Source organism: Citrus clementina, unplaced genomic scaffold (assembly GCF_000493195.1).
Source record: "Citrus clementina cultivar Clemenules unplaced genomic scaffold, Citrus_clementina_v1.0 scaffold_8, whole genome shotgun sequence".
NCBI lineage: Eukaryota > Viridiplantae > Streptophyta > Magnoliopsida > Sapindales > Rutaceae > Citrus > Citrus x clementina.
The window spans coordinates 7,375,440-7,387,732 of record NW_006262022.1 but is presented as its reverse complement, the minus strand read 5'-3'; the positions used below and the strand labels follow the sequence as shown (position 1 = coordinate 7,387,732).

The 12,293-nt window shown below is 36.1% G+C and overlaps 2 protein-coding genes across 2 annotated transcripts; both read left to right on the top strand.

Moving 5' to 3' along the window:
• The first annotated feature begins 6,958 nt into the window (after positions 1–6,958).
• LOC18035415 (auxin-responsive protein SAUR21) lies at positions 6,959–7,260 on the top strand. The gene has a single exon (XM_006423478.2). The coding sequence runs from the start codon at positions 6,964–6,966 to the stop codon at positions 7,258–7,260; it is 297 nt and encodes a 98-aa protein (XP_006423541.1). The 5' UTR covers positions 6,959–6,963.
• A 1,315-nt stretch (positions 7,261–8,575) lies between these two features.
• Positions 8,576–9,092, top strand: LOC18034781 (auxin-responsive protein SAUR24). Its single transcript, XM_006423477.2, has one exon. It carries the CDS (start codon positions 8,649–8,651, stop codon positions 8,949–8,951), a length of 303 nt encoding a protein of 100 aa, XP_006423540.1. The 5' UTR covers positions 8,576–8,648; the 3' UTR covers positions 8,952–9,092.
• Positions 9,093–12,293: the final 3,201 nt, after the last annotated feature.

Sequence of the window (12,293 nt, the reverse complement as noted above, 5' to 3'; positions counted from 1 at the left end):
GTTATAATGTGATATATGTTAAAATGGTTGAGCATAATATGTTGCACAGTCTCAATCAGCTCCGAAATGTCATGTATCCCTTTTTTCGGTTTCATTTTCTGTGTCTATTGGTTTTATCAGACTTTCTAGTTCTATCATACTCATGTTTATTGTTCATATCTCATTTGAGGAGCATTCGCTGACTCGGTTGTCTCAATCTTGTCCGCAAAGCAAAGTTCCGTCAGTCTCGTATTTATAGTGAAGCTGATCATATTAATAATAATTAGTAGGCATATGCAATCTCTAGCTTGAATTTCAGTGGTGTATTACCAAAATTGTAGGCCATATTTGTGTAAACAAATAGACAACACAATTTGTAGACAAATATGTGGTTTTGCAACACAATTTCCCCAATGAATGGAGTCTAGGTGAAAGCAATTACATACCTAAAGTGCAAGCAAAATGAATCCTCTCCTTCCTTTAAATATTTATGCAGGATTGTCTATGCCAAAGTACTTCTCCATACAAATCTATAGAAAATATCCAATCAAGACTGGCTCCTCGTTAACCACGTTGATATAATTAGTCATCCAGTTTTTCAAACTTATCTGAAGGCAATTTGGCATTTTTGCCTTTCTACGAAATAAATGATTGTGCAGTAGACTAAGATGAGTTAATTCCTACCTCTCAAATTTTACATGGCCAGCATTGACTATGTTATCATCTATCTGTGGCAATCCTATCCATTTCAACAGTAATATGGCTTGGGGAAAAAAATAGTGTATGGGTTCAGATAGCGACTAGTCGTAGGACATGCTTCATATGCAATTCACAAGGGCCTGTCTGCCAACTTAAGGAGCTAAGACAACAAATACAGTCATATTCCTGCCTTTTGCTTTAACTATATAGACACCTCCAAGCTCTAATGTTCTTAACACTTTCAGATTTTTCACTTTGCAAATAATGAATATATATTCTTTGATATTGTTCAAAGAGCACTAAGGGTACTTGTCCCTGCCAAATCTGTTTAATTCTTAGTAGGGTCTCTTGTAGGTTGGTCACTCACCTTACATGGCTGGCCAAAATGCTATCCAACAAATATGCAGTACTTGTTTAAGCCAAGTATTTGATCTTCAAGACAAGATCATGTGATCTTTCTTCTTTCAGATGGCTATGTCTCAATAAATCAGCACAAATTCCTCTTCACCACTAGTTCCACCTCCAGGAGGTTTTAGCTACTCTCCCTTGATCTATATATATATATAGAGCACATTGTGTCTCCAACAAAACCAGGTACTCACATTTCAAGTCTTGTAAATGTTGAAAACTTGACAAAACGTGGTGACAAATTGGCCAAAGTTGGCACCGACCTTGGAAATTTGACACATGCATGTGGCTAAGCATGCAAAGCTTGAAAAGTTGGCAGAGACCCTTAGAAATTTAGATGAAGCATGTGGTTGGAATCGTGGAAATTAAAGCCAACGGAGTTGGTGAAGCATGTGACAGTTTGACAAATTCACAACAATATTGACAATTTGGCAAATTGTTGGTGAACGCCGAATTTGTAATAGTGCAAAATACTTCCTATAAATAGAGGGAGTTTTTCATTTGTTAAGCATCCCAAAATTGTGAAGCTTATAAGTTTCTAAGCTTTTGAGAGAAGTGAGAGAAGTGTGTTTGAGGAATTTATCTTTCCTGCAAAGTGTGAGAGTACTGGGTATATTTAGGTTTCTGGGAAGTGAGATTCGTTACAAAAATATTTGTACTCTATTAATTGTTAAATAAACAATTATTCTTTCTTGCCTCGGTGGATGTAGGTTTAATTACCGAACCACGTAATTCTTGTGTCCTTTATTTTTCTATAATTATTTGGTGCGCTTGATTCCTCATTCCGCGCACAACAAGTGGTATCAGAGCCGACGGTTCGTACTTGGGGGATACGATACTGTTCACATATACGGTACTGTTCACATACGGTACTGTTCACGAATACGGTAGAGACGGCCATTTGTACTTGGGAGACAGTCTACTGTAAGTAGTGTGTATTTTTACATGTCTAGGAAAGTTCTGTCAACAAAGGCGATAAAAGTCTAAGGATTCTGGTTTTTAATTGGGACCGAGTTCCCGTCCAGTCTCCTGAGAACTTTTCTGGTGCATTTATTCATGCGAAATTAACATCATAGAGGTTGTTTTTCAAGTAGAAATACTTCGTTGAGAAAATGGTAGAAGGTGAAACTTCTAGAATTGGGGAGAGATCTACCGAGACTATTTCAGGAGACACTTCAAGTGGGAGGCGAGATTTGTCAAATCGCTATTCAGTACTTGTTATAGGAGGCCAAAAGATCGATGTTGAAAAGTTTGATGGGAAAATCAACTTCGGCATGTGGAGGCGCGAAGTTATGGATGCCCTTATTCAAATCGATCTCGATATTGTTCTGAAAAATAAAAGATACTTGTATGATGAAGAAATTTGGAATCGTATGAACGAGAAAGTTTGTGGTCAGATCAGATCAGATCTTATTTGACTAAGGAGGTGAAATACTTAGTGAAAGATGAGGAGTGTGCGGTGACTTTGTGGCGTACATTGGAGGGGAAGTACCTGGTGAAAAGTCCTGAAAATCGCCTTCATGCAATGAGCCAAGTATATGGCTTTCGAATGAAGCCTGGGGTGTCAATGCACGATCATGTCTCAATATTTGAAAAGTTACTTGCTTATTTGAAGAATCTTGATCAAGATATTAAGGATGAAGTCAAGGCTATGATTCTGTTACACTCACTACCAAAGGAATATAGCCATTTTGTGACTACTTTGATATATGAGAAGAGTGTGATCGCCTTTAAAGATGTTTGTACAGTATTGACTAGCTTAGAAATTCAGAATAATGATAAAAATTCTGAACGAGCATCGTCTGAAGCTTTGGTGAGCAGAGATTGGGCCATGGAGAAACAGAAGAAGCGTGGTGGAAAGAATTCTCAATCCAAATCGAGAAGTAGAAATATACCTCGAGACAAGTGTGCCTTTTGTCATGAAAAATGTCATTGGAGGAAAGATTATCCAAATGCTCAAAAGAGAGATGGGAAGAAATCAGAAGCAGCAAACATGGCCCGAAAAGATGAAGACTCTAATTATTCACTAAGTATTACTCTTGCAGCATATGCGGCTAGTTCGAGCGAGTGGATACTTGATACTAGAGCAACCTATCATTTGTGTCCTATTAAGGAATGGTTTACAGATTTTCGTAATCTGGAATCTGGTGCAATTGTGATGGGGAATGATCAACCTTGTCGCACAATGGGGATAGGAACAATTCGGCTAAAAATGTTTGATGGAATGGTCAGAGAACTCAGAGAGGTTAGATATGTTCCAGCTTTAAAGAAAAATCTAATTTCTGTGGGTGCTTTGGAAGTTAAAGGTTACAAGGTTACCATTGAAGATGGTATAATGAAGTTTACACATGGGGCTATGGTGATTTTGCAAGGGGTTCGGCGTCACAATCTGTACTATTTGAAGGGAGGTACAACTGATGAAGCAAATATTGTTGAGGCGCACAGTGACACCACCAAGCTATGGCATGTACGACTGGGACATGCTGGAGAGAAGTCTTTGCAAACTCTAATGAGGCACGAACTCTTAAAAGGTACCAAAACCTATAAATTAAATTTCTGTGAGCATTGTGTAATAGACAAGAAAACAAGGGTCAAGTAAGGTACAGCTAATCACGATACTCGTGAAATCCTTGAATATGTTCCCAGTGATGTATGGGGGACCAACCAAGACTGCATCAATTAGTGGAAGCCATTATTTTGTTACATTTGTTGATGATTTCTCTAGACGTGTGTGGGTGTACACCATGCGAGCAAATGATGAGGTTCTAGAGATTTTCGTGAAATGGAAGAAATTGGTGGAGACTCAAACTAGCAGAAAGATCAAAGTATTACGATCTGATAATGGGGGTGAATATACTTCTGATCCATTCTTGCAAGTATACTAGAACGAGGGTATTAAAAGACATTTTACGATGAGACATACTCCGCAACATAATGGTGTGGCTGAGCGTATGAATCGTACTTTACTAGAAAATGTACGATGTATGTTATCTAATGCTGGTTTAGATAAAAAGTTTTGGGCTGAAACTGTGAGCTACGCAAGTCACTTGCTAAACTGGTTGCCTTCTGCTGTAATTGGAGGTAAAACTCCTATGGAAATGTAGTCTGGAAAGCATGCACAAGACTATGATTCCCTTCGTATATTCGGGTGTCCAGCTTATTATCATGTCAAAGATGGTAAATTGGATCCTCGTGCTAGAAGAGCTATCTTTGTGGGATTCAAAGGTGGAGGAAAGTGCTTCAAGCTTTGGGATCTCGAAGACAAAAAGTTTTTGTGTAGCAGAGATGTCACATTTGATGAAGCTTTAATGATGAAAACTTCAAGTTCTCAGCAGGTAGAGAACAAGAACAAAGAGGTATTGCAGCAGGTGGAGTTTGATGCAACTCCATATGTACCAGTTAGTTCTACATCAAAGAAGAGTTCAACTATGGAGGTGACACCTAAAGTTGAAAAAGAGGTTGTTTCTTCTGATGTCCCACAAAATGAAGAAACAATTGATGATGTAGATAATGATGATTTTATAGCAACAAGGAGGCCAAGAAGAGAGATAAAGAAACCCGGATGGCTTACTAAAGATATGGTGGTAGCCTATGCACTTCCAGTTATTGATGATAACATCCCTAACACTTTCGGTGAAGCATTACGCAGGAGTGAAAGTGATCAGTGGAAGTTAGCCATGGAGGAAGAGATAAAATCTCTCCATCAAAACCAGACTTGGGAACTTGTAAAGTTACCAAAAGGGAAAAGGGCTATTGACAATAAATGGGTCCACACCAAAAAGCAAGGATCTCCAAATCAAACAACTCCTCGATACAAGGCAAGGCTTATAGCAAAAGGTTTTGCTCAAAATGAAGATATTGGCTACAATGAAGTTTTCTCTCCAGTTGTAAAATATACTTCTATTCATATCCTACTTGCCTTAGTTGCAGAATATGAGTTAGAGTTGCCTCAATTGGATGTTAAAAGGGCGTTCTTACATGGAGATTTGGAGGAAGAAATCTATATGATTCAGCCTTGCGTTTTCTGAGTTGCTGAAAAGTAGAATCATGTGTGTAGGTTGATTAAATCTTTGTACGGGCTGAAGCAATCGCCAAGGCAGTAGTACAAAAGATTTGATCAATTTATACAATAGCATAAATTCACTAGAAGTGAACACGATCATTGTGTTTACTTTAGAAGACTACTAGATGGAGTTTTCATATATTTGTTACTCTATGTGGATGATATGCTTATAGCTTCGAAGAATAGAGACGAGATCGAAAGATTAAAGAAGCAACTGGCTTCTGAGTTCGAGATGAAAGACTTGGGTAATGCACAGAGAAGACTTGGGATGGAGATTCGTAGAGACAAGAAGAATGGGAGCGTATGGTTGACTCAAGAGTCTTATTTGAAGAAAGTGCTAGAAAGATTTGGCATGGATGACAAAACTAAACCGGTATGTACACCTTTAGCTCTTCATTTCAAATTAATCTCTTCTTCATGTCCTAGATCTCAAGAAGAGCGCAATTACATGGCTCGCGTTCCATATGCTAGTGTTGTGGGTAGTCTTATGTATGCTATAGTATATATAAGGCCCGATATATCTCAAGCAATAAGCATGATTAGTAGATACATGCACAATCCGGGTAAAAATCAATGGCTTACGGTAAAGTGGGTTCTTCGATATCTGTATGGGACAGTTGATGTTGGGTTATTGTTCAATAAGGATTGTGGTCAACAATGTGTTGGGTATTGTGATTCTGATTTCGTTGGAGACCTTGACAAGCGAAGATCAACAATGGGCTACGTATTCACATTGGGTGGAGGTCCGGTTAGCTGGAGGTCAATTTTGCAAACGACAATTACTCTGTCCACTACGAAAGCAGAGTATATGGCAGCAACTGAAGCTGTAAAAGAAGCTATCTGGTTCAAAGGCTTGTTAGGTGATTTGGGAATAATCCAGGAGAATATTGCGGTCTTCTGTGATAATCAAAATGAGATATTCATTGCGAAGAATCAAACATATCACGCTCGGACGAAGCACATAGATGTGAAATATCATTATGTGAGAGAGATTATCGAGAGCAGTATTGTGTGGTTGAGAAAGATCGATACCAAAGATAATCCATCAGATATGTTGACAAAGGTACGTAGGCAGTCACAGAGATGCAGCCACTTTGGGGATGATAATCCGTTGGTAAGTCGGCTCAGATTTGGACAAATCTTCGCCGAGGTGGAGAATTATTGAAAAGTTAACAAAACTTGGTGACAAATTGGCCAAAGTTGGCACCAACTGTAGAAATTTGACCTATGTATGTGGCTAAGCATGCAAAGCTTGAAAAGTTGGCAGAGACCCTTGGAAATTTAGATGAAGCATGTGGTTGGAATCGTGGAAATTGAAGCCAAAGGAGTTGGTGAAGCATGTGATAGTTTGACAAATTAACAACAACATTGACAATTTGGCAAATTGTTGGTGAACGCCGAATTTGTAATAGTGCAAAATACTTCCTATAAATAGAGGGAGTTTTTCATTTGTTAAGCATCCCAAAATTGTTAAGCTTATAAGTTTCTAAGCTTTTGAGAGAAGTGAGAGAAGTGTGTCTGGGGAATTTATCTTTCCTACAGAATGTGAGAGTACTGGGTATATTTGGGTTTCTGGAAAGTGAGATTCGTTACAAAAATATTTGTACTCTATTAATTGTTAAATAAACAATTATTCTTTCTTGTTTCCATGGATGTAGGTTTAATTACTGAACCACGTAATTCTTTTGTCCTTTATTTTTCTATAATTATTTGATACGCTTGATTCCGCATTCCACGTACAACAGTAAAGCTCTCCTTTCTGCTCCCAAATCACTTGTAACATTCATCATTTTCTAGCAATAACTTCAATAATAATGGCTATCCGTTTGCCTCGAATTTTGCATGCTAAACAAGTTTTTCGCAGATCAAATTTTTTCCCCAATCAATCTATATTCATAGATGTTCCAAAAGGCAACCTAGCAGTTTATGTTGGACAGTGTGAAAAGAAAAGATTTGTAATCCCAATATCATTCTTGAATGAACCTTTATTTCAGGAATTGCTATACAAGGCAGAGGAAGAATTTGGGTTCAATCATCCAATGGGAGGCCTTACTATTCCCTGTGCTGAAGAGATGTTTCTTGACCTCACTTCCCGCTTGAGTAATTTGTGATATGGAAATCAGAAGAGACGATTTTATAACTCTTTTTTTGTGGGTAGAGAAAGAGATTTGAATGGAAAATGTACACTCCTTCTAAGAGAGTGACTACTAGAAATTCTTGCAGATTTGTTCACGTTCTTTTATCAGCTAATTGAAAACAAAATTCAATCAATGTTATTTCACTTGAAACTCAAAAGTGTTAGTTCTCTTTTCCAGTAGTAGATGACAGTATTGAATAAAAAACTAATGTACATATACTTCCAGATTAACATTTTATAAAAGTTCTTGCCTTCATGAAAAATGTTCAGGACTCACTTATCTCGTAGACCTTCTATACAAATACATAATCAAAAGCGGACAGCCGAGTATTATGGTAATTTTAAATAGTAACTATTGGTGTCACCTGACCACAATAGCATTTTTAAATGGATCCGTGACAGAAAAATGTAGCAGGTGCAGCACCTTGAAGTACTTTTAACTAAAGTTATACTGCAAAAACATTAATGGTAGAACTCTCCACGAATCTTGCAACCCACATCTACTGAGAATAGTTCCTAGACTAAGAATATATGCTTAAGGCAACCACTTTTGAGATTCAGGTCTTCATGAAAAGGTTCCATGTTCCACTACGACATTTTGCTAATAAGTTTTTACTTCTAATAAGAGTACATAAATTAGCATAATTCAATTTAGCATAATTTGGGCTAGTTACTGAGGTTTTACTTATTACAGTTGTCTTGCTGCCTCGTGTTTTACAAAACTCTCATACACATCAGCTGCTAATTATTCATGATCTTTAATATCTTTTAATCATACTTTAAAAAAACCAAATATATCTCAGTCAATATTTCAGTCAACTCAACGATTATTAATATTGTAAGAGAGAATTCTAATGACATTGGGCAAAAAGCCCTTTGTCCAATGATTATAATGGCAATCAAGTAGGGTCCAAAAACCTAACAATAAGGTACATACTTATCTTAATGGACTTCAAATACATAATATTCTTTTCAAAAGAATAGGTTACCTGTTATCATCAAAAATTTATAAATCATAAATGTTTCAAGCATACCCTTTATCCAGAGGAATCAGCAATTTAGAATCGGGGGCCCTTGTAGGTTGTTATCCAAGAAATGGTTGGGCATAAGATGTTATACAGTCTATGTCAGCTCCAAATTGTTAGTGATGACTTGCAAGACAAGCCATGTGAAACTTTGCTGGTGTCTCCATCAAATGCCTCTATACCACTCACTTCAAATTTCAATGTATTCTATAAATACAGAGGTATTGTATCCAAAGCGGCAAAACCAAATAGAAACACTTTCCTTTCATCTCATAAGTCATTTGTGCTCTTCACTCTTCATCATCTTAATTCAGAAGTAAATTATTGATAGATAGATATGGCTATTCATGTACCTGGAATCATGTACGCTAAGCAGATTCTCCGCCAGGCTAAATTAATTGTAAGTCAAGGAGTTTCAACATCCAAAGTCGTGCCAAAAGGCCATTTCGCAGTTTATGTAGGAGAGAACCAAAAGAAAAGATTTGTAATTCCAGTATCTTTCTTGAATCAACCTTCATTTCAAGAACTGTTGAGTAAGGCTGAGGAAGAATTCGGGTTTGATCATCCGATGGGTGGCCTCACAATTCCTTGCAGAGAAGATATCTTCATTAATGTCACTTCCAGCTTGAATGAATCATGAAATGCAACACTAGAACTTCCTAGTATAGACAATTTTGTAAATCCATTTGGAATTTTTTTTTTTTGTTGGGTTCTCTTTAGGCAGAAAAGGAGAGGGTAAAGAAAATTTCTACATTTGTAAGAAATTCATGAATTAATGTTACTGCAGTTTTTCTTCTGGATATCAATCTTGAGTACTCCTTTTAATGAAATTGACTATACATAAAAGTTATCAAAAGGGTATGGAATTGCATAATGAACTAGTTGTCCATCGGCACGGAAAAGGGAACTGAGCAATTAATAAATTACACATCTCTGATGTAGAAGATGGTGTCTTTGAGCAGAGTTTTTCTAATGGACGTCAATGGGAAGCTTAACCTATGATGAGCAAATGTAATTGATTTTGATATAAATGAGCAACCAGAGAACATGAACTGTATAGGACTACAATGATAGATAATAAACATTTTAAATTTAGAATCCGAGACTAGAACTGTTAGAGTGCAAATTATGCACTAGTTTTGCATTGTTTACTTCCCTTAATACCGATGTTTGCACTTAATAATAGTGATTTACTTATGTTTTACTTTTGTAGGTGCAATTCTATTGATTGGTGATAAAATTGAGCTACAAGATAATGTTTAAGGATGATTGTTCTCTTAGAGAAATTATGAGCGTCAGAAGAACTTTGTTGATAAGACGTGGACGCCTGCTGTCAACTACGGACCTGCAATTTTTAGTTTAACGTGTTTTGTATTTTTAATTATTTTTGTAATTAAGAATTTAATATTTCAAATATTAGTATTTTATTTTAAAAAGAACTCTAGAGGAGAGGAGAGAGAGAGTATTTAAGGGAGGAATCTATTGTGAAAAAGTAAACTTTTGGAGAAAAGAAAAAAACCCTAGATCTAAATTTTTCTCTTCTCTCTATGAAGAACTAAACCTATTATTCTGGTTGAAGGTTAATGAAGCTTTGATTCATCACTACTGTGAGATCTTTCTTATGCTTTAATTGTTTTATTACTTTTTGGGTATTTGTTTGTTCTCTGAATTATTTTCATGATTATGTTTGTTAATTAGATAACTGGCCACTATTTAATTATCAACTTAATCTATTGTCCATTAAAGGATTCATCGTATGAAGATTTTAATGTTTGTGACAAATAATATAGCAGTGAGTTGTGTTATGAGAATAAACAATCTAATTTAAATGAACCATCGTATGCATTTGTTGATTAGGATTTGGGTCTCTCTGGTTTTTCAGGTTGTCAATTGATTAAATCCTATGATCGTATCTAGGGTTGTCTATTGATTAGGGAAATAACCAACGGTCATACCTTGGTTATCGACTAGTTAAGGAGAGATTGACTATTAGAGGGTCTCAGTAGTTATAATCGGTCTATTCATAAGTAGTAATAATTTATATTTGAATCAATGATCAGTAGTCGAATCAAACTGAGTTAATTCCTTCAACCAGAGCTTTCTCCAATTTGAATTACAATTTTAATTTGCATTCTTGTTATTTTAATTTGATTTTTATTATTGTCAACAATTCCCCCATTTTGCATTTTATATTTTAAAAGGATTTAAATAATTACCGATCTCTGTGGACACGACTCTGCTCAATCACTATACACAATTTATTTAGAGTAGGTATTTATTTTTGCTGGCTTCGACAACCATCAAGAACCTAGAGTTGAACAATCGATTTTCATTGTATAGCCATGATTAGAGAAGCTAACTAATGGAGAGTGACGATTGGCCTGCCTAATATTTGAAGATTGATGGCAATGGTTCTTTGACTGCATGGTAAGGAAAAAGCAGAAATTGGAACTAATCACATGATTGGCCTGCCTACATTTTTTTATTGCACTCAAGATGTTTTAATCTTCCTCTTTTCTTTTTCGACAAGTTATGAACTTAACACGCATTGCCATTGCATCAATTATCATGCTATCTTATCCTTATTCATGAAAATCCACTTGACAGTGGTATGACGCATGTCTCTAATCAAAGGATCACTCAACTTTAGCGCCAATATCAGCAGTACCTAATTTTTTTTGTTTTGCATCCATATGAGAACTAATGATCTGACAGTTTTGTTTTATATTGGTGTAATTATCTAACTTTTTTTGTTTTTATCAGCAAATGTTCTTCTATCATATATTTAGATGGTCCTTCATTGTCTTGCTTTAGAAATTGTAGGCCAATCTTGATTGTCAACAAACTAGCACGATTATCTTTCGGCCCTCTAATCTTGGCTGATTCTTTGCAAGACAAAACCATGTGATAGTATGATACCCTCTTTAGCAATGCCTTAAGCAGACCCCAGAAATGTCTTTTGACCATTTTAGATGATTATGTCTATTGACCATTGTAGATGATTATCATACGAAAATTCATCTATATATGCCCACATACATTGATGACCATACAAAACTAACCCAAGTTTCAGCACTACAATCAATAGCATTTCTCCAAATTCTCTTGTTTGATTCTCATTTGAAGCCACATACATACAAAGTAAAACCAATGGGAATCCGTGTCCTTGGTTTCATTCCTGCTAAACAAATTCTTCCTCACTCAGTTCTAACAACAAAGAATAAAGAAGCTTCAACATGTGCAGATGTACCAAAAGGCTTCTTATCAGTATATGTCGGAGAGAATCAAAAGAAGCGGTTTCTGGTTCCTGTATCCTATCTGAACCAGCCTTTGTTTCAAGATTTGCTATAGCTGAAGAGGAATTCGGCTTTAACTATCCAATGGGTGCGTCGACAATTCCCAGTGGACAGGACACTTTCATTGAGGTCATTTCACGATTAGATAGATCATAAGAGTAGGCATGCACTAGCTTCAACTGCCAACTTTAATGTAAATATTTTTCTCCTCCTTTAAAAGGAGTTTTGGGATTTGAATCTTCCCATCTGATCATTGTTAGTAAAGAAATACAAATTGTTTGACTTCCATTTGTCAGATTTTTAGTATTTAATCATTCTTTATTATTATCCTTGATATACTATACAGCATGAAGTTTCATTTAGATATATTTCATCTATTGATAAATATGACATATATTTCAATATTTACATGGCTAAGAATGAAAAGCTTTCCTATTGAAAAAAGAAAAAAATATATTCAAACACAATTGACATGGCAATTGAATACCAACTGTTCAACAAAAACATGTTCTCTATCTCAAGGAGGTCAGCACTTTAATTTTGGGTGCCCTGTTTAGGGAACTTGACCAGAAATGGTCGGAAAATGTCTTATGCAATTCTCAACCATTTCAAAATTCTGGTAATTGACTTGGAAAGACAAACCATGTTGAACTGCTGCTCATGTCTTTCCCAAATGTCGTCTACTC

Excerpts from the sequence above, each read along its gene's own strand:
- LOC18035415 (XM_006423478.2), top strand. The coding sequence starts at position 6,964 with ATGGCTATCCGTTTGCCTCGAATTTTGCATGCTAAACAAGTTTTTCGC.
- LOC18034781 (XM_006423477.2), top strand. The coding sequence starts at position 8,649 with ATGGCTATTCATGTACCTGGAATCATGTACGCTAAGCAGATTCTCCGC.